Source organism: Henckelia pumila, chromosome 1 (assembly GCF_033568475.1).
Source record: "Henckelia pumila isolate YLH828 chromosome 1, ASM3356847v2, whole genome shotgun sequence".
Taxonomy (NCBI): domain Eukaryota; kingdom Viridiplantae; phylum Streptophyta; class Magnoliopsida; order Lamiales; family Gesneriaceae; genus Henckelia; species Henckelia pumila.
In genome coordinates this window covers 92,129,144-92,155,771 of record NC_133120.1, presented here as the reverse complement: position 1 = coordinate 92,155,771, position 26,628 = coordinate 92,129,144, and the positions used below count along the sequence as shown (strand labels likewise).

General features: G+C 34.1%; 6 protein-coding genes across 12 annotated transcripts; 4 read left to right on the top strand and 2 right to left on the bottom strand.

Annotated features, from left to right (window-relative positions):
• Positions 1-632: 632 nt before the first annotated feature.
• LOC140884115 (MAPK kinase substrate protein At1g80180-like) lies at positions 633-4,482 on the top strand. Its single transcript, XM_073290792.1, has 2 exons — positions 633-1,339; positions 4,344-4,482. The coding sequence occupies exon 1, from the start codon at positions 853-855 to the stop codon at positions 1,252-1,254; it is 402 nt and encodes a 133-aa protein (XP_073146893.1). The 5' UTR covers positions 633-852; the 3' UTR covers positions 1,255-1,339; positions 4,344-4,482.
• On the top strand, positions 4,456-7,228 carry LOC140884102 (isovalerate--CoA ligase AAE2-like). Of its 2 annotated transcripts, none has more exons than XM_073290773.1 (2): positions 4,456-4,827; positions 5,212-7,227. In XM_073290773.1, the coding sequence occupies exons 1-2, from the start codon at positions 4,489-4,491 to the stop codon at positions 6,646-6,648; spliced, it is 1,776 nt and encodes a 591-aa protein (XP_073146874.1). In that variant the 5' UTR covers positions 4,456-4,488; the 3' UTR covers positions 6,649-7,227. The 2 variants fall into 2 exon arrangements, with proteins under 2 accessions (XP_073146874.1, XP_073146882.1); XM_073290781.1 differs by having other exon boundaries at positions 4,688-4,827; positions 5,207-7,228.
• Positions 7,229-8,830: 1,602 nt separating this feature from the next.
• LOC140885661 (uncharacterized) lies at positions 8,831-11,126 on the top strand. Its single transcript, XM_073292542.1, has 3 exons — positions 8,831-9,546; positions 10,007-10,179; positions 10,800-11,126. The coding sequence occupies exons 1-3, from the start codon at positions 8,992-8,994 to the stop codon at positions 10,954-10,956; spliced, it is 885 nt and encodes a 294-aa protein (XP_073148643.1). The 5' UTR covers positions 8,831-8,991; the 3' UTR covers positions 10,957-11,126.
• Positions 11,127-12,834: 1,708 nt separating this feature from the next.
• On the top strand, positions 12,835-17,711 carry LOC140892870 (F-box/LRR-repeat protein At4g14103-like). Of its 6 annotated transcripts, none has more exons than XM_073301938.1 (7): positions 12,835-13,166; positions 14,277-14,483; positions 14,628-14,848; positions 15,485-16,620; positions 16,719-16,862; positions 16,957-17,133; positions 17,551-17,711. In XM_073301938.1, the coding sequence occupies exons 4-6, from the start codon at positions 15,646-15,648 to the stop codon at positions 17,125-17,127; spliced, it is 1,290 nt and encodes a 429-aa protein (XP_073158039.1). In that variant the 5' UTR covers positions 12,835-13,166; positions 14,277-14,483; positions 14,628-14,848; positions 15,485-15,645; the 3' UTR covers positions 17,128-17,133; positions 17,551-17,711. The 6 variants fall into 6 exon arrangements, with proteins under 6 accessions (XP_073158039.1, XP_073158033.1, XP_073158012.1 ...); XM_073301932.1 differs by having other exon boundaries at positions 12,835-13,298; XM_073301911.1 differs by having other exon boundaries at positions 12,835-13,320.
• Positions 17,712-20,361: 2,650 nt separating this feature from the next.
• LOC140868736 (protein LURP-one-related 5-like) lies at positions 20,362-21,494 on the bottom strand. Its single transcript, XM_073272936.1, has 2 exons — positions 21,223-21,494; positions 20,362-20,802 (listed from the first exon to the last, which is right to left on the bottom strand). The coding sequence occupies exons 1-2, from the start codon at positions 21,445-21,447 to the stop codon at positions 20,362-20,364; spliced, it is 666 nt and encodes a 221-aa protein (XP_073129037.1). The 5' UTR covers positions 21,448-21,494.
• A 1,771-nt stretch (positions 21,495-23,265) lies between these two features.
• Positions 23,266-25,234, bottom strand: LOC140868720 (phosphatidylcholine:diacylglycerol cholinephosphotransferase 1-like). The gene is made up of 3 exons (XM_073272935.1): positions 24,769-25,234; positions 23,978-24,115; positions 23,266-23,595 (listed from the first exon to the last, which is right to left on the bottom strand). Exons 1-3 carry the CDS (start codon positions 25,198-25,200, stop codon positions 23,266-23,268), a joined length of 900 nt encoding a protein of 299 aa, XP_073129036.1. The 5' UTR covers positions 25,201-25,234.
• Between the last annotated feature and the right edge of the window lie 1,394 nt (positions 25,235-26,628).

Below are 26,628 nucleotides of genomic sequence, written 5' to 3'. Positions count from 1 at the left end.
AGGACGTCGCGTTCTAAAGGAGGGGTGATTGTGAAACCCTGTCCCACATGAGAAAAAAAAATGAAGCTTTAAAATGAATTTATAATGGGATACAATGAATTTCTATAACAACTTGAGTTAATCATTATCGTAAAACGAAGACGAATAAGAATGAGCTACAATGGACTTCTATATTAACTTGAGTTAATCATTTCCGTAGAGAGAAAACGATACGAAATGGTTGCTATAAGGGCCCATTGTGCAGTCGCGCATGTGCGGACCCGAAGCGTGACATTACTCATACCAATTATATAGTTTAATTTTCATATTTAATATTATAATTTATATTTATATTTTTTACCAATGTATTCACATCAAATTAATATCGTTAACTGCTTGTACAATTAGTTTATTATATTAAAATCTTCGTAAAATATTGAAATTTATTTACAAAATTTACATTTTCAAACATTTTCTTCTATCTTTTCGAAACAACATAACCTAAATAAGTGAGACGATCATTTTTTTTCTTCTTTTTACTAATAATATAATATAATATAATATATACAAGGGTTTTAATATTTCACAAATTCCCAAATGCACACATAAATGCACGTTTAAGTAAAGCAGGGAACATAATCTTCATTCTAACAAAAAATAAATAAATAGATAGGGAACATCAACTTGCATATATGCACACGACACAACCATCATATAAATACAATATTTGATGGAGATATAAAAATAAAAAAATATATAAATATAGTAAAAATATAACAACTTCGCAGCCCTCATCGGGAAAATCTCTAGAGAAGGGGGGAAACCCTGAAATCGAAGAGAGGAGATAGTGAAGCTGTTTATTATCTGAAATTGATGGCTGGCTTGCAGAGATCGGAGGTGTCATTTAGGAGACAAGGCTCCTCGGGATTGGTGTGGGACGACAAAATTGTCTCCGGCGAGTTGAATCAGCTCGCACAACCTAAACAGGAAAAGAACAGCAAAGAAACCCAGCATCAAGGGGATGAATTAAAGAATGATGCAGCCACCTCTACTCCCGCCGCCGCCGCAGCTTCCGAGGATCCGGCACGAGTTCCTGGGCTGAAGATCGAGAGAAGCAGATCCAATGGCGAAGGGCGGGGGTTCAGAACGGGGAGAGTATCCCCGGCGGTCGAGCCGCCGTCGCCGAAGGTTTCGGCTTGTGGGTTTTGCGGCGCCTTTGGGAAAAACGAGAAGACGCGCCGCCAACGCTTGAAGCCCGTCAAGCGCGTGATGTGAGATACGTGATCGGAAGAGGCGTTCGCCGGCGGCGGAAGGTAGGTGTGAAGGTGTACGTGGAAGTGACTTGTTCCGCTCGATGAAGGTGAATCCGATTTCTTCCGAATTCGAAAATTCTACTCGTTATTTTGCTTTTGTTAAATTTAAATTAAATATTTTCTTGTTTCGTTTTTGTGTCGCGTTAAATTATGGTTTTATATTTATTTCTATCCCACTAAAAATAAATTTATTTCCATTTTTTTCTTACTTTGGGTAATATATTTGCTTGATCATGTACAAAATAAATCTTATATTAGCATTTTTTATGCTTTGTTTCATTATTGTTTCTTTACTTACATTTAATGTCATAAGGAACCAATCTATAAATCAGAGTTGAGATAAATTTGAAGTTAACTTAGTAAATATATTAAATCATATATTATTGCCAAAAAGAATGAAATATATATATATAACAAAAATAAATTCGATAAATTGTACTATTCAATGAAGTTGTGAACTAAAATTAAAAGGGTGTGTTGAGTTTCGGGTGTGAAAATAGTTATTTTGGTGAATTGGATAAAAAAAAAAAAAGTCTTAAACGAGTAAAAAAATTTAGGATAGACTCCAACTTAGAATCGACCTAAACCAGATCAATCCCACCCGTATAAGAAGTGGTTGGAATTCAAAATGGAATTGAACAAAAATCATATCTAATCAATTATGTGTAATAATATTTCAATTTGGGTTGTTCCCTTTTTGAAGTTTCGTTAAACCAAACCAAACCAAACCAAATTTGAGACCACACATGAGTGAATAAGTTGTACTTTCTATATACGTATACGATAGTGTCAAAGCTTATTTGAGAAAAGAAGGCCAGGTACGAGGAAAAAGCGTTTGTAATTGTCTAATTACAATTTTTTTGCTCATGTTGTTTTGAATTTGAAGTTTTGGAAATAAAAATATAAATTCAATTTATTGGGACGTCTCGATTTCGACCACATTTCAATTGGATGGGTTAATTACACATGTAATATGAACCGTTTGTGACATATTACCAGTCTATTGATAGTTTATTTTGTTTAATCATATTATTTATTTATCTATGTATCTTACATTTTACATTAATTAAATAGTTGAATTTAAATTACTATATTACTCTTAATAAATAATATTTTTCAAAATTTTAAAATACAAAATGGTAATCTACAATCTTATTTTAAATTTAATCAATCAAATCAAATAAACTATTAATTATCAATTAAACCAAATATTATCTAACTATCATTGTTTATTTATTTTTAATCATATTAAATTATTTATCTTTATATTGCTATCCAATATTTAATTTCAAACGATACCTAAATATACTACGAATCCAAACATGTATATATACGTTTCAATCATGCTATTTATAAAAATAATGTAGTGTAAAGTATAGTTATGTTTGTAATGTACTAATGTTTCTACATCAAATTACGTGTTAGGCTTTGTTGTTATATATATACTTTTCTAAAGACCAGGTATTAAGAGTTGTGGTATTTTGCGTAAACTGGTACCGTTTGGTATATGAGATGAAAGTGGGATGAGACACAAATTTTTACTCATCCCATGTTTCTCTCATTTTTTTGTTAACCCAATGATATCTCATGGTACGGTATGAGATTAGATGTAGGTTTGATGACAAATACCTCTCAACTCATGGTATTAGTGGATGATGAATGTCATATAAGTGAAATTGTGTGAAATTGACAATGGTAATTAAGAGAATAAACACAATACTCTTACAAAATCAAAAACATACAAAACAATATATTATTCATTATTATGTCTTTGTTTAATTAAAAAGATAAAATCAAATTTTATCTAATATATTCATAAGATCATATCTTATCATCAATTGTACCAAAATAATTAATTTTATAAAATCTAATTTAACGGATAAAATTTATAAATTTTCCAAAAATTCAAATTTATCCAAAAATCAATTTTAAAAATTTCGGACTCAAACAATTTGATCCGATGCCTCGTGGACCAATCAAAAAAATTTTTGATTGGATCAAAAACTAAAATTTCAAAAAAAATTTATTCATCTATCGTACATCACATCCATGATACAAATCGGTATATTTTTTTTTCCCGTGACCAGATTTGAAGTCAAAGAACTAACCCACTTTTTGTTTTCATAAAAATAAAGAGATAAAGTTGTGTCTGAATAAGTGCTTGTAAAACATTTTTATGAATGCATTCATAATAATCATGACATTTATCCCAAATATTCGTGAGCTCCTCATTCCACGTCATTATTTAAATATTATACTCTTCAAATATCCAAAGAACTAACCCACTTTTTGTTTTCATAAAAATAAAGAGATAAAAGTTGTGTCTGAATAAGTGCTTATAAAACATTTTTATGAATGCATTCATAATAATCATGACATTTATCCCAAATATTAGTGAGCTCCTCATTTCACGTCATTATTTAAATATTACACTCTTCAAATATCCCACATTAAACAGACTAAAATCATATATCCCATCACATAAACATTTGTGAGGACATCTGGGTGGATGCCCAAAAAGTGTTTTGTTAAAAAAATTTATAAAATATTTTTAAAAAAATATGTATGTTCAATTATTTTGAGTTTCATTATTATCTTTTATTTTGAAAAATATTTAAAAATAATTTTGAATTATTTCTTAAAAATTATACTTGTAGAACATTTATAAAAAAATATTTTTTTAAAAAAATTAACAAAAAATTTTCAGTCATCGGTAATTAATTAAATATATTATTACTATTACTAAGAATCTGAATAATAGAGGCATATTTGATATCCTGATATTTTTCATTTAATTACTTTAAATTGTAGTATAATTATTCATTAATGTTTATAATTTCAATTATTATTTTTCAACTACTATTACAATTCATTATTATTTTTGATAATTACATGATTATTTTTATAATTATATATATATAATAACAATTTTAATTATTATAAAAAATATGAAACACGAAACGAACGTGAATTAAAATAATAAAACTCTCGTTTGAACTTTGAATCACCGTTGAACCAAATGTCAAATAATTTATGAATAAATTAATGCAGATAAGAGTGCCTTGTTGGTTTGTGGGAAGTGGCCACTCATCGGTAAGTGTAACCACCGCATCCATCCACCGATCAGAATCTTTGATGCTAATTTACCGATCCATTACTCTTCAAAATCTCGTTTGACCAATCAAATCTCACCGGAATGAACATATTTCTCCGCCGGTGTACGGCACCGCGTCGGATCTTCGGTGGATTATCAAGCATATTACACTCTTCATCAGGTAATAACTCCCGCCACCTCTGTGAATTGGCTGCAAATCTCGAAGATCTGTCGCGGAAAAAGTTCGAGGGTTTGGATAAATGCCCGGCGAATCACGTGCCGTTGACGCCGATCAGCTTTCTGGAGAGAGCTGCGAGGGTTTATGGAGATAGAACTTCGGTGGTGTACGGTAGCTACGAGTGCAGTTGGGAAGAGACTCATCTGAGGTGTGTGAAGCTTGCCTCTGCGATAGCCCAGCTAGGGATTTCTGGATTCGACGTGGTAATTTCCTTCGGTGTTCATCTTTGTTAATACATATTTCTCCTATTCCTGATATTAGTTTAATTAATTTAAGAAAAAAAGAAGAAATCATACATAATATATGAATAACAAAAAGATTTATTATTTTTTTTAAGGAGATAACATTGTTGTTTATGGAGTATATTTTTATTTTATTTTATTCATCTGAGTCAAATATTGAATAAATTTAATATTTTTCTACATTATAAATTTCATTTATTTAAAGGGTTCGAGATATTATTTGAGTTCCCGCGAAATAAAACTCGATATAGGTGAGCTACAAATCCAACATAAATTTGAATTCAGTAGTGTGTTTGGATGTCTAAACACTAAAATCTTGGATTCTCTGTTGTTCTCTTAGAACAGGTAGCAACCTTGGCCCCTAACGTACCAGCAATGCAAGAATTGCATTTTGCAGTGCCAATGGCCGGAGCCATCCTCTGCACACTGAACACTCGCCTCGATTCCACTATGATTTCGATCCTGCTGCACCATTCCGAAGCCAAGATTATCTTCGTCGACCACCAATTACTTCATATCGCTCAAAAGGCATTTCATATACTCGCATCAGAGTACAAAACCAAACCACCAATTCTAGTACTCATCCTCGAACGTGACGGTCCATCTCCCTCATGTGATATTCCCGATATCCACGAGTACGAGTCGTTCTTGGCTAGTGGAGATGGTGAATTTGTCGCCAGACGACCCAAAACCGAATGGGACCCGATCAGTATTAACTACACCTCCGGCACTACGTCTAGACCAAAAGGGGTGGTTTATAACCATAGGGGCGCATATATAAATGCACTCGCCACAACGTCTATGCATGGCATGGGGTCTATGCCCGTCTATCTTTGGACAGTGCCAATGTTCCACTGTAACGGGTGGTGCCTTATTTGGGGGCTAGCGGCTTTAGGTGGCACCAACATCTGCCTTCGGCGAGTTGAACCTAAGGAAATTTTTAGCAGCATTGTGCATCACCATGTTACGCATATGAGTGGGGCACCCACAGTATTGAACATGATTATTAATTCAAGCGATCAAAAGCAACTTCCTCACAAAGTCCACATAATGACCGGTGCTTCACCGCCGCCACCCTCAATCCTTTCCAAGATAGAAGAGCTGGGCTTTTGGGTTTCACACTTGTATGGGCTTACGGAAGTTTATGGTCCTGGTACTTCATGCTTGTGGAAACCGGAATGGGATTCTTTGCCCAAGGAGGAGCGGTTCAGGCTTAAAGCAAGGCAAGGAGTGGAGCATTTTGGCTTGGAGGAAGTTGATGTGAAAGATCCTACTACCATGAAGAGTGTACCAAAAGACGGTGCAACGCTTGGTGAAATTATGTTTCGCGGGAATACGGTAATGAGTGGATACCTAAAAGACCTCAAAGCTACCCAAGAAGCCTTTACTGGTGGATGGTTTAGAAGTGGCGATCTTGCCGTGAAACATGAAGATGGATACATAGAAGTGAAGGACAGAGCAAAAGATATAGTAATCTCGGGTGGGGAGAACATAAGCACGATTGAAGTCGAAACAGTTTTATACCGTCACCCGGCAGTTCTCGAAGCTGCTGTTGTAGCACGACCTGATAATCATTGGGGGCAAACTCCCTGTGCGTTTGTGAAGTTAAAGGATGGATTTGACGTTGATCCTCAAGATATAATGAACTTTTGCAGGGACCAATTACCTCATTATATGGCACCGAGGACCGTTGTTTTCGGTGATCTACCAAGAACTTCAACCGGTAAGATTCAGAAGTACATATTAAGGGAAAAAGCTACGTCTTTGGGTAGTCTTTCTTGAGCATCTCAGCGTATCTCCTGAGTTGAAAACTCGTGCCGAATGCTCCTGAGACAACAGTAGGAATACCTTTTCAATTGCCACTGGTTGCTGCAGTAGAAGATCTTCTGTTTTAGAGAAAACCACCTCAGACTTGCCACGATCTTGAAAACCGACTCCAGTTTTGGTCGCTTCGTTTGGCGTTCTTCTTTTTTGCGAAAACCTGTGCTTTAATTTCGCAATAACTTCTTGCCTTCTTATATCGGCTATGTAAGCAATTGCACTGCAGTTGATAAATTTTTACGATTTTATCGTCTTAAGAGACAACTCTGCTTTCGGATTCGGAGCCTAACAATATCACTAAACAACACAACAAATACAGCATGAAAGATCGTTTCCTCCACATGGCATCAGAAAGAACCGACGTTAGGCACCACATAATTTTCTTGGAGCAATTTCCAGCATGGAAAGCAAAACTTGCATATTTAGAAGCTCCAGTATATCCACAAAACCTGAGATTGCCGCAATGTATAAGATCTACCTCAAGCAAGAGTCCACGGGGTGTACCAATGTATAAAATTTTAGTCAACATATGATTTTTAAGATAATAATTTTTCATATAAATTGTTGTTAGTTAGTTAGTTTTTTTTTTTTTTTGCCAAAATCAAAGTTTATATATCTTTTAAAATGTTTATATTATATTCTCGTGAAAGAATATTATTATTCCGAAGAAGGTTCGATTGCTATTCCTTCTCTTCATAACGACTAAAGAAATGGCGGCTTGTCCACCAACTTTGTCCACGACCACGAGCATTAGCGGCGGAACCACCACCAACACTACAATGCCACCACCGTTTAAAACCAGTTTCCGGTCGGCCCGCCGCTTCCACGTGACCACCTCTGGACCGCCGCCACAATCGAGGCCACCTTCAGATAAACATTAATTGATTCATTCCCATCCTCGGGTATCCTTTTGATTATCCTAGTTTATTATTTTCCTGGTTCTATTTGTTTTTGGTTTTAACCCATAATTTATTTCATGAAAAATGTTTTGTACCTTGGTATTTAAAGATTTGTTTTTTCATCTCTTGATTTGACACGAACTTACGTGTTGGATTGGTTGAGTAGCCATATTATCTTTCATGCTTTTTCATGTTATAATTATAATATAATTAATAATAATTAGGCTATATAATTAAAGATTTGTTTTTTCATCCCTTGAACTAATGTGAATTTGACACGAACTTACGTGTTGGATTGGTTGAGTAGCCATATTATCTTTATTGCTTTTTCCTGTTAATTAATAATAATAACTAGGCTATAAATTTATTACATCAACACATCACGTTATTGCACAAAACATTCATATTCTTTTTAAAAAATCCAGATCGCGTGCAACATCAACGGGGGAGCAACTGCCGTTTTTACTACTACAGCGATCATTTCTTAACTTGCATGACCATTTTTTTTACCTGTCCAGTGTCTTTTGATTCTCTTATAATCGAGATTCTCTTATTGCTATGACAAACATTTTTACGGAGTAGACCATTTCTCTTTTATATAATTTATGTCATGCGATGAACGACGCGCACGCGCACGCACACGCGCACACGCATACGCGCTTTGAAAATAACATTGTTGTGAAATGAATTAGAGTGGGCTGCTCGTCTTTTTCAGGCTACAAAAATCTTGATCAAATGGCAATGATATGGTGTTGAGCAGTTTGATTCTCCACCAGAAATAACACTGAAATCTTTAGTGGTGGAGCCCTATTTTACTAAATATCATGATGAAATTTTGTTTTTTTGGTTTCTTTTTATTCTGTCATTTTTATCTGCTTGAGAAACAGTCTTAATCACAGGATAAACTATATGTTTCTCTTTTTTGTTATTGTGGTTTGTGTTTGCCTTTTTTTTTTAAATTAAAAAGACAAATTATCTTCAAATTTTGAACAATTTGCAGCAGTGAATCTATTATTTTAATGATGATTTTTTTTCTCCATAAAAGATATTTCTTATATGATATATATATAAACCATGGTGCAATCAATGTAAACCACAAGCCAATGAATAATTTTTTAAGTCCCTAATAATTTGTTTATCATAAAAATATTAATTATTTTTGAATTAACCACTCCATAATAAGATAATGAATCAACAAATAAAAATCTATGTCCACGCATATCTTCATTTTCATCAGATTCCAATCCGACGGCCACCATTCACCCACTTCTTCTTCAAAAATCTCCTATAAAACCTGACCCCAACCACCGCCTTTCCCAGCGCAACGCGGCGGAGCACCGCCTCCTTCTGGCATATATACCAGAGAATACTTCCTCGTTATTTGTAAGAAGAAGAAAGTAATCAAATGAAAAGAATGTTGCTGAGGAGCTCTTCCTCACCAATCTTGAATTCATGGCTACCCAACTCCACATCCGGGTCGTCCCCGGAATCCAGTATCCTGCCCCAATTGACGCGTACCCGATCTGTCTGCTTTATGACATCGCTTCATTGCGATGAAAGCCCGGGAAGATGCACTCCCGCGCGGTCTGCATTGGAATCGGATCTCAAGGACCCGTTGAAGCCGAAGAAGAGCTTGATGCTACCGAAGAAGGTCACGGAGAGGAAAGAACCGCAGAATATGGGGTCCATTTTGCTGTCGAGCTCTGGATTGGGTGAGTCGATGGCGACCGAGGGCTGTTATGCTGTAGCGGAAAGGGAGAGGATGCCGCTGATGCCGTTGGTTGGCGGCGGCGGCGGCATGAGTTGTGGTGGTGGGAGAGGATTTTATGATGGATCTGGGTCGCAAGATTCAGGGAGCTGGAATGGGCAAGATAGCACAGATGCGTATTATGAGATGATGATTAAAGCCAATCCTGGGAATGCTCTTTTGATGGCAAATTATGCTAAATTCTTGAAAGAGGTTCTCACTTTATCTCAAAGATTTTGTCTTTACAATGATGAAATTTGAAAGCTCTTTTTTTTTTAAGATTCACTTCCGCCCTCGTCACGTTTTCTGTGATATTTTTAGAGTTAGCTTGTGCTCGCAAGGGAGAATTTTTGATCTTGTTATTGTTTTCTTAGGTGATACCTGTAGTGATTATCAAGAGAACCTTCTGCAAAATGTATTATGATTGAGTTTTGTTTCATAGATTGTTTATGGTGCCTTTTGTGAAACTTTTCTGAAATTGAAAGTTCCCACCGGATGAATGCACAAAATTGTTTTCTTGTTTTATATCTGGGGTCTGCGTCACCTGATACTTAACCTTCAGGAAATCAGCAAATAGTCGCTTAATTCATCAAGTTGATGTAGTATATTTTTTTCATTAGGTTTTGATTTTAGTCTTTTAGGTTCTGATTTTAGTTTTTATTATGTGTTAAAGGTTAAGGGAGATTTTGCTAAAGCAGAAGAGTATTGCGGAAGGGCGATTTTAGCCAACCCAAATGATGCTAATGTGTTATCACTGTATGCTGATTTAATATGGCAAACGCATAATGATGCTGAAAGGGCCGAGGCTTATTTTGATCAAGCTGTTAAAACAGACCCCAATGATTGGTAAACTTGAAGTTATCCATTCTTATTTTATTTTCTTGATACTTTTCTCTATGGCCACTCCAAGATTGTTGATTATTATCTTGACTAATAAGTTTGGTTTACTCTTTTGTTCGGCTACATTGAAATTTCGACATTCTTATCTTGAATGATAAGTTTATTTTACTGATATGTTTATTATCAGCTTCTCGATGATACTTCAAATTCCCATAGTCAATAAAACACATGCCCGATAAATACAAAAAGTGTGTTAACTGCTGCCCCAAACATGATGAAATTGAGGCAGATATACATCTCTAATGAGTGAATTGATTGGTTGACACCATTTTTCATTGTTATGACATTCCTCGAATTTCTGGACGGTGCATTTGAGTCTCAACTCTCATCTCTGTGAATGAGATTTCCATTAAATTTCGGCATCTTGGTTTTATTACCTTGATCTTGAAATCAGGTTGCAAGCCACTTGAGCACGAGTTTTTCATACTGGCTTTAAATCCCCTGTTTAAAAGATTACAAGGGCTAGGCAAACTATGGTTTGTTAAAGTTCCTAAATATGAAGCAATGGAAGGTTCATGTTTTATTGCATATATACTTACACGAGTAAATATTCTTGTCAACTGCAGCTACGTGCTAGCTTCATATGCTCGATTTTTGTGGGATGCGGATGATGATGATGAAGAGGAGTCGTCGAAAAGCGAATATGGACTGGGGATAAGTAGCGCATCATCCAAGTTTTTTGAAGAAGGATCTCACTGGCCACCACTGGCCACAGCTTCTTAGTCAAATCTCTGCCATGCTAAGGATCAAGTGAAGGGGAAAGAGTTAGCCAAACATGTTTAAATTTTGCATATCATAATGTTGTGGTGTACATATAGAAGAATAACAAAATTCTGACTTTTACTTTCTTTTATTACATTACAATAATAACACAGTTTGCTCTCCTTTTTCAATCGTCTTCAAGAAGTTTGCGAGTGATGATTGAATGTGTATTTTGTTTAGTTTGAAATCTTAAATTCACTTTTAGACCAGATGCAATTTGGAGCCCATTATCAGATTTCATTGGCTGTCAAATAGTCGGATATTTTATTTCATTTTAGACAAGATTTAAAAAGATCTTGTCCCCCTTCAAGCTGCGGATGTGGCCCGAATAATCGGTTTATCAAGCATGTAAAATAATATTTCGTTAATGGTTGTTCGAGTGAGTACTCATCCCGTTCCAAAATGAATAATCAATTAATTCATACTAATTGTAGGGTCGAATCAAGTTTATAATATTCGCTAGAAGTTAGTCGGACGACAGACCATCATCTGGGCAAAGTTAGACGCTGTTATGCGGATTTCGCGGATTAAGCAGAAATTGAAGCATTAACATGACTATCAATTGTATAGTGCAGTTAACACACCTCCCATGTGTCCATACAAATGGAGTTCCCCCAACTTGATCCGACATTTAGGGCAACATAAATTTGAAAATTGAAAGATGAGATGAAGTTTGGTATTAGCCATTAGGGCAAGCCAACAAATAGGTTTTATTGTTGGACGTTAATTTAGGACTTATAAAACTAAATGTTATTTAAAGATCAACACAAAAGAATAAATGTTTAAAATTGAGTTTTAATTTTTTTATATATAAAAAAAATTAAACCAAACTTTTTAGCTTTCTTGGTGTCTAGGCCGTCTAAGGCCACCTAGACGCCAAGGATGCCTAAGTTGGCCGACTAGCACTATTTTAGTGCGGTCGGTTGACGCTTAGCGCTTAGGTCAAATTTTAGAACACTAGTTCGAGTACTTGTTTTACCAAATGTTATAGCTGGTGGTAACGACGTAACTTAAAATTTTAAATTTCACAACAGCTCAAACGTCACGTGTCGATTGCTTTATCAACAATGAGAATTATTGCATCCAATAATCTCACCTACACTCCCTGTAATAATCAATAAGAATCGAACTCGTAACTTTGATATAAATACCATATTAAGATTATGAACTTGGATAACCTTCTCTCATTGAGCTAGCTTTTTCGGTGGAGTAGACTCAACTCTAATATCTTGACATGATATCAGATGCCAGATCCACATTTACATTTTGGAGTGCCATATGGGCTACCCGTTAAATATATCTTGAATTTTTCATGCCACATGTTTATTCCTGAACGTGAGAGAGTGTTATTTGTCTCATATCGGCGGTATTAAGTACTTGAGAGTTGTATATATAAACTTAGACAATCATACCACTTGAGGTAGTTTTAGGTTTAGTTAAGTTCAAGTACATAACATTAACTAAGCATAGATGTCATAAACCTTTCAATTATTAAGTACACAAGAATGAACATAATTATCACTTATAATCATAAAAATAAATTAGGGTAGGTCTTCGTGAAACATGAACATAATTAATTAATTAATGATTACTATAATAATAAAAAGAAATTAGAGTAGATCTTCGAGGTGTAAGATGAGTAGATATTTGGGAAATAGTCTTGCAGATGTGACACGGTCGATTCAATTCATATTTTGAAAAATAATCATAAGATGAAATCAGAGTAGTTTTTCGTAAAGCATGAACATAATTATCACTTATTATAATAAAAAGGATATATCTTTGTCCCTTAAGATGAGTGGATCTTTGTGAAACAATAATACAGACCCGTGAGGTCGATCTTATTCATATTTTGAAAAATAATACTTGCATTTTTTATTTATTTTTCTTTTCCCAGAAAATGAATGTTAAGATCTTTTATCTTGATCATTGGGGCTTACCCCATTATGGTTTGAAGTTAGATGATCATTTCAACTTGCCTTATAATCATCCAATGATCGTGGCTGATCGAATTCAGATTCGAGACCCGACCCACATCCCCAGCCCGTAACTCATCAAGAGCCCACTTCCGCTGCACTAATTCCCTCCGTAATGCTAAGTTTTTGGCGATACGAAAGAAAGTTGAATTCAGCCAAAAAGAAAAAAAAGAAAAAAAAAGGAAATTTGAACAGGTGGATTCTCTGGTTTTCCCCTTTGTGTGGAATGACTGTTTCTTGATTGTTCGAATGCATGTGATGGATCCATCTCGATTCACCGTTTTTGTCCGCGTTTCGGGAATTGTGGCATTCTTGATGCTGAGAAGAGTTGCGTCTCTATCAATTCCTGGTTCGGCATTCAAATATATTTGATGAATGGGAAGCTTATCTTGTTTTATACAGAAGAATTTATTGTCATGCGTTCGTGGGCAATGTATTTAGATTGTTCCCACTGGTATTTAGGTAGTGTTTGGGAGACTTCAACGAAGCACTTGTTAGCTTTCCCTTCGCGAAATTTGTTAGTTTTTCATTCGCAAAATTTCAAAATTTAGTGAAGGAAAAGCTGTAAAACATTTATTAAAATCTCAACAAAAAACTGCCTTAGTAGCTGTCTCTGTCTGCCTTCCAATCTAGTAAAGTTTGTACTCATTAAGGGAACAATGTTCTCAAAGGGGAAGTTTTTTTATAGGCTGCGTAAGGAAATATGATCTGACGTCAAGAATCTTTGATTAAAGTTATTCGCTTATTGAATTGAATAATGAAATATTAGCACAGCTTTAATGATTTCAAACTAAGCTTCAACTCTTGCATTTCATTAACTATATTGAAGTAAGTGTTTCGTGTTTGCGGTCCAATGTTGTATCTTCTGAATTCATATTTATAAACGATTTGTTTTTAGAAAATCCAGTTTAACATTGGAAGTAAAAAATTTGAAACCAGGATCCGCATCCTTTATATGTTATAGAAGATGATGATAAATGTGGTGGAAGTGATCATACGTGATTATAATTTTTTGCGCCTATTTCTACGACACTCTTGTTGATTGATGTTAGTTTGTTTCAGTTTCATATTTGGATATGTTCGTCCAACATGCCTTCTTTCTCAATACTGATTGTAATGGTGGAAATGACCTGTTTTCTTTTGTTTATGTGATTCACTGCAATGTGATGCTGTAAAGCTTTTACATTTTCTGGTTAGGCATCAATAAATCCATGTTGAAAAACACATTTGCAATTCTTGAAAGTAAATGTTTTCATTTTTTTGATGTCTAATCTGATATTTGTCATGTGTCACTCTAATTTTCAGTGTTTGCAACCGACTCAGATACTTGAAATCCATGGTTCGAACCAACTGTTCTACAAAGGAGTTAATTGGTTCGCCAACGATATCTTGCAGGATTAAAATGAAGTGTAGTTGTTCGAGTAACCTAGTGAAATGTGACTTTGCATGAAGAACAAATGGAGATTGGAGGATGATGCCATGTCATACCTACTTTTTATTTCAAAACTCTATGTGCGTGTATAACAATCGTTCCGTCACGTGAAAGTTGCACACATGTCGCCCAGTTTGCTGTTATTTAAACACGTGTTCGTGCATGTGAAACGTGTCTTGTATGGAAACACGTGTATAACCGCGTATCTTGCTTTTCATATGCAGACTGAAGGAAAGTGTTTGTTCATCGAAAACATCGAGAGGGTGGTGGTTTCTAGGGTATGGCGAGCGGCAGCCTTGAAACCTTGATGGTAAAAGGATCTGCCTTGTTGCTGGGTGCCTGAATGTAGGATTGCAGCAGAAAAGAGGAAATAAGTCATCATAAGAGAGGTGCCATCGAAGATCTGGAGAAGATTCAAAAAAATTTCTGCCAAGCATTGCCAATTGTGAGCGCGTTTCTTTTAAATCTTGGAAGATATTTTGTGTTTCTAATTAACATGTATTTGATCACCTATGCTTATTAAAAATTTATCGCCTCATGTAAATTTAGATCGATGAAAGATTGTCTTTGAATGCTTGTTTCTTATTTGGTTAAAATGTACACAACAGAATGGTTAAAAAGCGAATAAAAAAAGCCCAATTGCTAGTTATTAGGTCGAGATTGTCTCTACTCAACACGCATGCTCGTGCTAGAGAAATTAAATTTTTTTTACATGTTCTGCAAGAGCAGAAATGAAATTTATCATGGTATGTTGGATTCAACAAGAACTCGACCCATGATTTACTGTTTTAAGAAAGAACATCACCTGAATTACCATTATTTTTTACTTATATAATGTGTCTGAAAATTCAGTTTTCAAACTTTATTGTCCTGTATTACAATGCAAATGCTTTATCACCATGATAAAATTCTGGAATGTTTGTTTAACAAGTTCATGACACCGTTAAGGTTTAAATTTCTTTCTTTTCTTACATAATTTTTCCAGTATTTGAGTTTATATCTAACTTGGAGGTTTGACATATTAAAGAAAAGTCGTCTTTATTAGAATCATTTGTAATGCACATTTCATACTTTTTCGCAGGTAATGGATTGCTACATTTCCAATGCAAATCAAGAAACAGGATTGTACATGATAGAAGCAAGAATTGACAGCTCCATCTAAGATAAGCTGCAATTTGCGAGGCATAAAATATCCTTGATATTTCTCCCCCCTCTTTGTTTGTAATCGGGAGTTTCTCGCATATGGATACAATCCAAAAGCATTTTAGGTCCCTTGAAAAAGCACCAGTAAATGAGAAAACCCCGGATGACGACGAGGGTCGAAATGGTGGTGAAATGGATAGAATAAGCAATATGCCCAATGAAATTCTCTGTCACATCCTATCGTTCCTGCCCACAAAATATGCGGTTGCCACCTCTATCCTCTCCACCAAATGGAAAAATCTATTCCGTTTCATACCAAATCTTAAGCTCCACCTGGATGACTCATTACTATTAAACCAGCAATCAGCCTCCAGCACCAATCTGATCAGTTTTACAACTTTTGTTGATCGATTATTAAATGTCACATTGTCTGATGTTCCTTCTATCTATGCCTTCTGTCTGATTTGTCAAAACTTTAGTGATGGGTTATGCATTTCCAATTGGGTTAGTGCTGCTATACGTCTTAATGCGAAGAGGATTGATCTCCGAGTTCGTCATCTCAAGAATGCCACCCCTTTGTTCGACAGTCTTTTTGGCTGCAAAATAGTGTCTCTGAATCTCTTCCTATACTTTGTTGACCAAGATCTCGAATTCAGGTTCAATCTGCCGAATCTTAAAATACTCTCCATTCAATTCATGAAATATAAGGAAGCTAATGCTCTTCTCGAAGGCTGTCCAATGCTCGAGTATTTGTTGGTATATAATTGCTATTGTTACCCTGGAGAAATACTTAAGATCTGCATTCCTTCCCTTAAAGTTGTGAAATTGGTTAATGATTTTTACTGTCTTGAGGGTCAAATCGAGATTGACGCTCCAAACCTTGAAGAGCTAAACTATCGTGGGTTCTTGGCAAATCGTTATTTGGGCAACAAACTTGAATCTCTTCAGATAGCTCAGCTAGATCTTGATCAAAGTATCAGCCAATATACATTCGAGTTCAATGAACATGCTTCTGCGCTAATAAAAGTCTGCACGAATGTCGTGAAGTTGTTTTTGTCAGAACAGTTCATCACAGTAAGATTCTATCTTCTTGACACGAATGAATGCCCATTCTTTTTTACACTTGCACTCGTAAAAGATGCAATATGTTATATGCTCATCATTTCATGCAGATGTTGCAACTTTGGCCTCGTCCACTGCTCCAGTTTCCTAATCTTGTCACTTTGGTTGTAAAAAAAATGAATTCTAGCGGATGGGAACTGCTCCCCAGCTTACTTGAGTGTGCACCCAATCTCGAGAATTTTCTGATTAAAGATGTACGAGTAGTTTGCCGTGATGCTTAATTTGATATCATCGTTTTCAGTTTGTTAGTGGACTCATTTCACCATTATTATTTCTTTTTGTATGTAGGGTTTTGACATGGAACGCTTTGAAGTTTTCAAGGATTCCCTACTGGAATCGGTGTCCATTAACCTGTCACAACAGGGAGAAAAAGGTTTTCTTCTGGAGATCACTAGGAAACCAAGAACCATTGAGCCAAATGTGGATACTCAGGGAATCTTGATTGATGGGGAAAAATGAATAAAGGTATGCGTGAAATTTACTATTCTTCGCTAGTAATTGTGATGGATAGGGTATTTGAAGGAGACCATAACGGCACTTCTACACTTCCTCCATTGCATGGATAGAGTAAGGGTGCAATGCTTTTGTTTTTCTTTTTCATGCTGTCAAGATTTCACAGGATTATGTACCCAACACTTGGTGAAAGTCTTCTGTTGGACTTGGTCGATTCTAGTTTTTGTTCTTCAAATCGCGCGTTACAAAAGGACGAAATGTCAGATGCAATCTTTTCATATGTATAATGGCTTAGATTAGATAGATAAAGTTCTAACGGGTGCCACTCATTATTACATCTACTTGGTTCAATTGTGTTTTCTTCTAACATTCCTCAGGAGGGAATGAACCCGAGAGGCTGACTGCATAAAGCTCAATTTCAATGTGCAGGAACGAGGATGCCGAGTAAGAAGGGGAAGCAAGAAGTGGGGGTGATCGGTGATCCTTGAACATCGAACTTTCTTTTTTTACTTTTTATTGCAGCTGAAAGACTTCTCATCTCCCGTGTGTGTAAACTTTATTTGTGTAATCCGTGCTGTTTTTGGCTTGACTCTTTGTTTGCTATACAATGCTTTAACTGTGCTATTTTTGTGCGTTCATCATTTGCTTTTTTCGATTTCTTTAACGTAATCTCTCGTTTCCTGTCATACCATTCCCTCCGATCATGGTATGAAAAGTTTAGTTTTTATTGCATTAGTGGCTTCATGGATTTCTAAAATATCCTTTATTTAGATCATTGATTTTGATATAAAATTAATAACATTTTATGCACATATTTAAGCTAGGCACATATAACATGTGTACTGCTCTACAACTTGTGATTGAAATATTTTTTTATTATGTTTACAAAATTTGTTTGACACATTGATTAATCACAAAAATTAGGGAGACCGGTAGTTTTTTTTATTTTTTTTATTTTTTATTTTTTATTTTTAGAGAATCGGAAGACCATTTTTTTAACAGCAACTTTTTTCCTTTTTTTTTTCAAAATTTTTTTGTGGTATAATCAAATAAATTGTATTTTTAAACTAATTAAAGGGTAAATTTGCTTTGAATCCCCAACTCCAAACCTAATTTTTCATTCAGTCTTGTCAAAAAAACTTTTATTTGCACTCCATGATCTGCATAAATATGTTACTGCACTACTTGGGTCCATATATGTTTTTCTAAATAAGTCGACAAAACATTGAAAATATAATACTAATACATGATATTTGATTACTAATTGTTTAAGATATGTTGATAATATATGATTTTTGAGTACATATTAATTACACATCTGTCCTTTTTTTGAATGAAAATGGATACAAAATATCAGAAATATTGTACTAATATATGATACTTGAGTACTAACAGTTTTAGATTTGGTCCAAATATATGATTTTCGAGTACCCAAACATGTGTTATAAGTGTTATATTAATAAAATTGTTCAAATTTTATACTCAAAATCTAATCTTTTATACCCGATCTAAAACAGTAAGTGCTCAAATATCATATATTAGTAGAACTATCAAAATGTGTTAGGTTTGTTGGGTTGGTCGGCCCAATATATAAAATAAGTGGGTTGAGTTGGTAATTTTCCAACCGACTAAATGGCGGGCCAACGGTGGGTTTTTGCGGGTTGAGGATCAGCCCACCCCAACCTGCCAAATTACACGTAAGTCCGTAAGACCAACTAAAATAGGTGGGTTGGATTGATGTTTTCTCAACCTGCCTAAAAAATAGGCTAGTCTGCCCGGTCGCACCTAATGGTGGGTTGTGGCGAATTGTAGGCCGGTCCGCCTCGCTAATACGTTTTGACATCTCTATATGTTAATGCCACATTTTCAATGGTTTGTACCGACGCTCATCCAAAAAAACAAGTTGGCCTAAGGAGCACAAATATTTCTATGTATATTAGGGAGTGCAACACATTATTTATGACAAAGACTGAATGTACGTAAATTTGAGTTCGAGTTTGGCGATTTAAAGCAAATTTACCCCTAGCTAATTAAATGTACATGAGGGTTGAATTTACAATTTTGTATTGGTCGATAATGATAGTTAGTACTTAATATAGTAATGAGTAAGATTCATTTTAGTATATGAGATCCTCCATTTTGTTTTACCGACACCACTGGGGAACTATTGCTAAAACCTAAGATATCATCAAATTGGTACATAACTATTGAAATGATTTAATTGATGTATGATAAATTTATAAAATCGATTTTACCTTTTACTTAAATTATTTTTAATTTTAAATTTTTTGTTAAATTCGAATGGATACACATTTTATTTTTTAAAATTATTTTATTTTACAAATATGCATAAATTTATATTTATTTAAATTTTATATTATAATAAAGAGATCATATTTATTGTAGGAGAAAATTATAAATATTAATTGATACAAACATTCACATACACATATACAGTATACACACAGATATAACACTGATAAATTATATATCCAAAAATAATATATATTAAAAAAATTAATAAATATATAATAAAATGATGTTTTCCTTTTATCGACGTTATAATATTATCATTTATATTAATAAAAATACAATTCATCAATAAATCAGAATACATATATAGAGCTAAAATATAATTTATTATATTTATAAAAATATTATAAAATAAATATTTTTTATTTTTAAATATTAATTAAAAACAAAATTAAAAAATCATGCAATTTTTTAGAAATATCTAAACCTAGTACGTACACAAATTTTCGACAATCATAATCGTGCAAATTGAGACAATAAACAAGATCTATGTGATGTTGTGTTGTTAGTCCGATCTCTATATGCTACCGATTTTTTTTTTCTAATGATATATATAGTGTCTTTTCATTTATGATATATAAAATATTCCGGCCACATTAAATGAAGATCTACGTCTAACATATATGGCAAAAACTTCTATAAGACAGTCTCAAGGGTCATTAAAAAGTATTATATTTTATGTCAAAAGTATTACTTATTATTATAAATATGGGTAGGATTGACCCGTCTCACGAATGAAACCGTCTCACAGGAGTGTTATTCAACATATATATATATATATATATATATATATATATATATATATATATATATATATATATATATATATACACCGATATCGTTATTATTTATCGTAATTAAAGTGATTACACACATATATATATATATAATAATAAATTAAAACAATAACAAGGTGTGAATGTGAATCTAAGAAGAAATAATATTCCTGAAATTCTCCTTGGTTGCATCCACATCCACATCAAGTCTTCTGCCGGCGGCTTCAAACTGATGATATTCATCGTCTCCTTGAATTTGGTCCAATATTAGAACCAAACCCATCACAAACGCCACATCCACTCCCGCCTTCAGAGACAGCCAAAATACTTCTTTGCCAAGTACAACACTCGAGGAAGCGTCCACCTTGCGCCGGATCTCCGCCACCGCCTTCTTGTCGGCGCCTAGCACGGTGCAGCTGCGGCCCGCGAAGGAGCCAACTATCTGGTACTCCTCCCCTACTTTGTTGTACATTTCAACTGTTGCGCTACAATATTGCCTCAGCATCGACGATTTTCGCACGCTAAACAGCGGCTTTTGTCCTTCGCTTCTCTCGCCGGTGAAGCCGTCCCACCTGTGATGCAGACTCGGCCTCTGCAAAAACACTAAGCTAGTCTCATAATTATATAGAAATACCCAGAAATGAGAAATATATAACATATTGTCTAGCTAGTCGTGCATATATAGTTTTGCATCATTTTTAATACTCCAATAACCCCCTTTTTTTTTTTTTTTTAAGACTATATATATATAGGTTACATTTTGTCAAATTCTGTGTCTTGAAAATTCAAACCTGGTTTGATTTATATATATTCTAGGCTATAGCAAGTGTTGAGTTAATAATGCTTATAACATATCGATCTAAAATTGATTTGAACGTATAACAACGTGACACAAACAAACAAACATTAATAACAGAAGATCAAAACGTAGAAAAAGGATATATATATATATATATATAATCACATAAGTAACGCTCAAATTAAAGAAATGGATTGACACGGCTATACATACCTTGCGGCGGACGGTGAGAAGACATCTCCCGTCGGCGTCCATAAGCACAACTTCACCGGTACTGTTCTTCGCTCCCGGACCGTACGAATCAACCCGGAACGCCAGCTTCCCTTTAGAGTCGTAAGCACAGAACCCATCTCCCGCGAAGAAATTCGACGTTTTCAGCACTGTAAAATTCGTTTCGAATCCATGATTAATATGATCATCGCCACTCTCCATTTTCATTACCTTTCTTTATCTGCCTTAATTAATTCTGCTGCTCAGCTCTTGGATCGAATACAGTAGTCGTACCAAATTATAAAATTTAATTTGATCCTTACGTTATGTGTTTTGTGTTTATATAAATATAATATAATATATATAATGAATGGAAAAGGGAAGGATTTGATTCCAAGCCAGCAGACACAAGAATATATAAGATTTAGAGGGATTGAAATTTCTTGAGACTATTCAAGCATTTATGTCACACGTGGCTAGCTCGTATATATTTATATATATTTTATTATTATTATTTTATTTATAGACCAGATGAGTATAAATACCTGCAGGCTGTTATGTATTTAGTAAGAAATTAATGCAGACTACCTATATATTTAACCTATTACGTTACATTACATTTATCGTCCAAAATAAATATTGTTGTTATTATTTTTATATCAGTTATGTCTCATCCACCCGTATATTCATATTTAATTTAATCTTCCAAAAACGTGTATATAAGAGATCTCTGTATTTCTATTTTTCAGTATATGTTCTCACAAATTACATTACATGAAAATTAAAATAAAGTGGCCTCTTTGTAATCTTTATTCATTAAGACGCTACATGTAAGTTTTTCTTGTAAATGATTTGTTTCTAAAAATGTGATCGCACATGTCATATATATATATATAACTTATATTTAAATTGTGAAATCATATTGTTTACATATTAATTTTTTTTTTACAACATAATCCAGTAGTATCATTTTTAACTTGAGAGAGAATTTTAAAATGATTATTCGAACGATTTAAAAAGTATACAATTTTTTTTAAAATAAAATAAAGATTTAATGCACTCGTAAAAATAAAGGCCATTTGTTGTAAAATTAAGCGTGTGTAGGTACACGACATGCGAAAGGTGGCGCCTCTCGATGCTAGGTGGGGGAATAAGAATAGGACCCTATCGTAACTTGCCTTCTTGTCGGGGAAATGACAATCTCTCAGGCTTACTACTAATTCAATGTTTTATTAATTAATTTCATTGTTGATTTGATGTGACATTAATATCATTATGTTAAATTCTTTAACTAATTCCGGTTATAATTTTGATGGGACAATAATATTTAACAAGGTTATGCGCGACGCGCGTCGAAGTGTGGAGGTCAAGCTTCAAACTTTTTAAAAATTAATCGAGTTTAGAACGAGTTTAAGCGTGAAAAAACGTTTTCAATATTTACTATAATTTTAATTATTCTAATACAAACATTAAATAAAATATTAGATTTACCATAAATATAAGATTTAATAGATAATTCAAGTTCTAAACTATAAATATACATATTTATAAAACTGTTTTCATTTTAAAAAAACAAAGGAAATCTTTCGTTCTAAAAAGCGCTCGCTTAATCGAGTTTAAGCATATTAAAACTTAAGCAAGATTAAGCGACGTCGCTTAAGCGAGCTTTTTAGAAAACTGATATTTAATATATATATATATATCTATATGTTACTGCTTCTCTCAAAAAAAAAAAACAGATGCTGTAATTCTGTTAATAATTTGTAATTCATATAATGTCAAATGATCTGTGACATAAAGATAATGTTTTGAGATCTTTGCTCTTTAATATTAAACATTATTTATATCAAATTACTTTTAAAATTTTATGTAGGTTTCGGTCATGTCTATGGCTCGCGATGCACACACGTTACACCCGCTCAGTATTAATGACGAAATTCGGACAATATCGCCAAAGATATAGTATGACACTTGCAAAATCAACTACGTACGTACATTTCAACGTAGAAGACGACCCAAAAAATTGAATTAATCTACATCAAATCGTCACTTGGAATAATCATAAAAGGCACCATTTGCGGCGCTAGTGAAGATTGCACCTTCTCTTTTCTTGCCATCTTCATACTTTCCGGCCAGCGAATCGAACAATATCGCGGCTCCGACCCCGACAGCCAAGTCGATCGTGTAGTGACCTCTAGTAGTCAGCAGCCTCACGACTTGCAAAATGTTAAGTGTGTCAAATAAATAGGCCAATTCCCATCTTTTCATCCGCTTCATGTCGATAGATGCGATGACGGACGCGGCGACGTGGCCCGAATAAAACAGGAAAAACGAGACATTTCCCACCGGAAAATCAGCCCCCGACCCCAAGAATTCCTGTCAGTGAACAACCCAAGCAACAACGATATGTTTAATTATTATATACATGTACATGTACTGTTGATGTTTTAATTCCAGCTACAACTTATAAAATTTTGGTCACTATATGCAAATTTACTTAATTGAACATAATGTTAATGAACAATATATACAAACAGAAGAAAAGCTAGCTGGACCCTTTAATGTTTTAATAAGTGGACAATTCGTAATTGTATGAACTTTAATTTGTGGTGAAGAATTAATTATGCACACAAAAATTTTGTACGTACGTTCATTAATTAATATGTGCCCATAAAAAGTATTGAATATATGGGTCCATGTTTGGGTGCAATTAGTAGGTAGAACATAAATAAAAAGAGGGGGAAAAAGGACAGAAGACCTGAGGCAATGGCAGCTGTGTGACATATCCAAGAATTCCTCTACATGTGAACATGAAGAGGGTTGAGATTGTGGCTCTCGTTCGCCCTTCTATTAGCCACGTCCATAGTATGTACCCCGTTTGCATCCCCACAAATACCTGCTCCATAAATTTATATATATATAAACACCGTTGAGGTTGAGAATCATTTATTGGATGTTGTCACATCGGAGATATAGATACTCACATAGATGTGCACAAAAAATATATATGTAAGGTATCAATATATTTTTTTTTTTTTGAAAAATCAAAATTTTATATATGTGTGGGGTGATTTCTTTTAAATCAATGTTACAGCTCATCGCACGTGAATTAGTAACTAACATGCAAAAATAATTATAAAGCCAAAGAAACAAACTTTGAACGCGCATCAACATCAAATCCGAAGTAAGATCCACAACAAAGTATAACACCAAAACATCTTTTCCTCTCAAAAAAGAGCTGCATGTGCATTTTCATAAATAAGGATAAAGTAACACTCATCAGTTAATTACCGATATTCATATATAACTTAGGGGATCGACTAAATTTTTTTATAAGAAAAAATAAACTAATAAGCATGTATTTTATTTTCAAAATACTTTCGCCGAAGTTGGCCTCGCTATTCTGACACTGCTTTTTAAAAATCAAAATTCAAATTCCAATATCAATATATAATTAATTTTGTTAGCTCCGAATTAAGCTGTGTTAATTGGACATAATAAAAGAAAGTATATATATATATATACATACAGCATGCACAATGTACGTACCGTATTGAGTCCAGCTAAAAGGTTATTAAGAGCCGGGCGGGCGGCGAGCATCCGGTTGAGGCTCATCGTGGCGGCGAATCCCAAGTCGTACGGCGCCGCCATTGACGGAACCATGTGGAGCGTGTACTCCACGAACATGAAGAACAACACGGAGGCGGCGAATGCGCACGGCACCGGATGGTGGCGCGTCACTCCACGTACATCCGCCACGGTCCACTTCAAGAAATGCGCGTTAACGAAGCAGTGGGGCGCTGATATCAATCTCTTCTTCACAATCTGCATGTGAGAATTCTCTGTTTCTGGAGCGTTGACATCACATGAGGAGAGGTGGCCGTTCGTGGGTTTTCCACTATGAAGCGAGCGGCGGCGAGCCGTGATGGTGGCGGCGGCGGCGGTAGCGGCAATGGTGGTTGTGTTACCGGATATCTGCATGTGAAAATGAGGATGGTGAGAAAACGAGGCGGAGGAGTATAATGTAGATTGTGGTTTGGTGACGGAGTGTGTGTGTGCAACTTATTATAAAATTTTATTTTATTTTATTTTTTGGTTGAGAGGAAACCAATCCAAGAATGAGGCGGTAAACCAAATTTACTTATTTTATTATTTCCATTCTTAATTTTATATATTTTTTTATAAAATTAATAACGAGTCAAGAATCCTTTCCGCGTAATACGATAATTGATAATAATAAGCTTTTGTGAATGGGTTGCGTTCATGTTCGGTCCATGTTTTAATAAACTCTCTCGTTATTAATTATAATTGAGACTAAAATTGCAAAATATCTGTCCACTATTTTGGTATTTACTGGAATCATTTTATTGGAATGGTATAGGATAAAATTCCTTTGGTATTTTGAAATAAATTTTCCACTTATAAAAGAGATGCACATTTATTTATTAAAGTGCACGTTTGTTGCACAATGGAAGCACATGTGTAATTAATCATAAAATATCATTAAGAAATTTATTTAATATTTAAATTAATGGTGGACTAACAAAAATAAAATAAAATGAAGTTTCATTCATACTAGTATTATAAAAGATGCATATTTATTAAAGTGCACGTGTGTTGCACAATACAAGCACGAGAGTAATTAATCATTGGAAAACACGAGTAAGAAATTTATATAATTTTTAAATTAATCTCGGGCAAACAAAGAAGAAGAAAATGGAGTTTCATTAACATTAGTATTCTCGTACACACGTTGCGTGCTTATAAAATTTATATTTTTTAAAAAAAAACAAAAGAGAAAAAATACATTGAAAAATTAAAAAATGCAAAAAAAAAATATATATATATATATAGCATTTCGTAAGTAAATAATCACTAAAACACAACAAATATATTAATTTTACGGGTGAGTGGTATTTTCATAAATAAAAAGGCACTAAAAGTCATAAAGTTAATATCATTTTGGTACATAAGAGGACATGTAAATTGTAATGGCTAAGAAAAGATAATCGTAATTTTATTTCAAGATTCATCAATTAATTTAAAGTTAGTTAATTAAATTTTTTTTACTATAATATATATATATATATATATATATATATATTTTATGATTAATTAATGCTGGATAACGAAGAAGAAAATGAAGGGTGCAAATATATTTACATTTAAAAAAAAATTTGATAAGTTCAACGATGTCCTTTTATTAAATAAAAATATAATATTTTTACTATTGGGTTAGTATAGAGAGATGGACGATGAGGATGATATATACCAATTTAGCTACCCGTAATGATAATTTAGGAAGTTAGAAAAATATATCAAAGGACCGTTGATTTTTGTAAATCAAATGGTTAATTATCTATACATATCTGATATCTTGATCATTTTCCAAAAAAATAAAACTAAAAT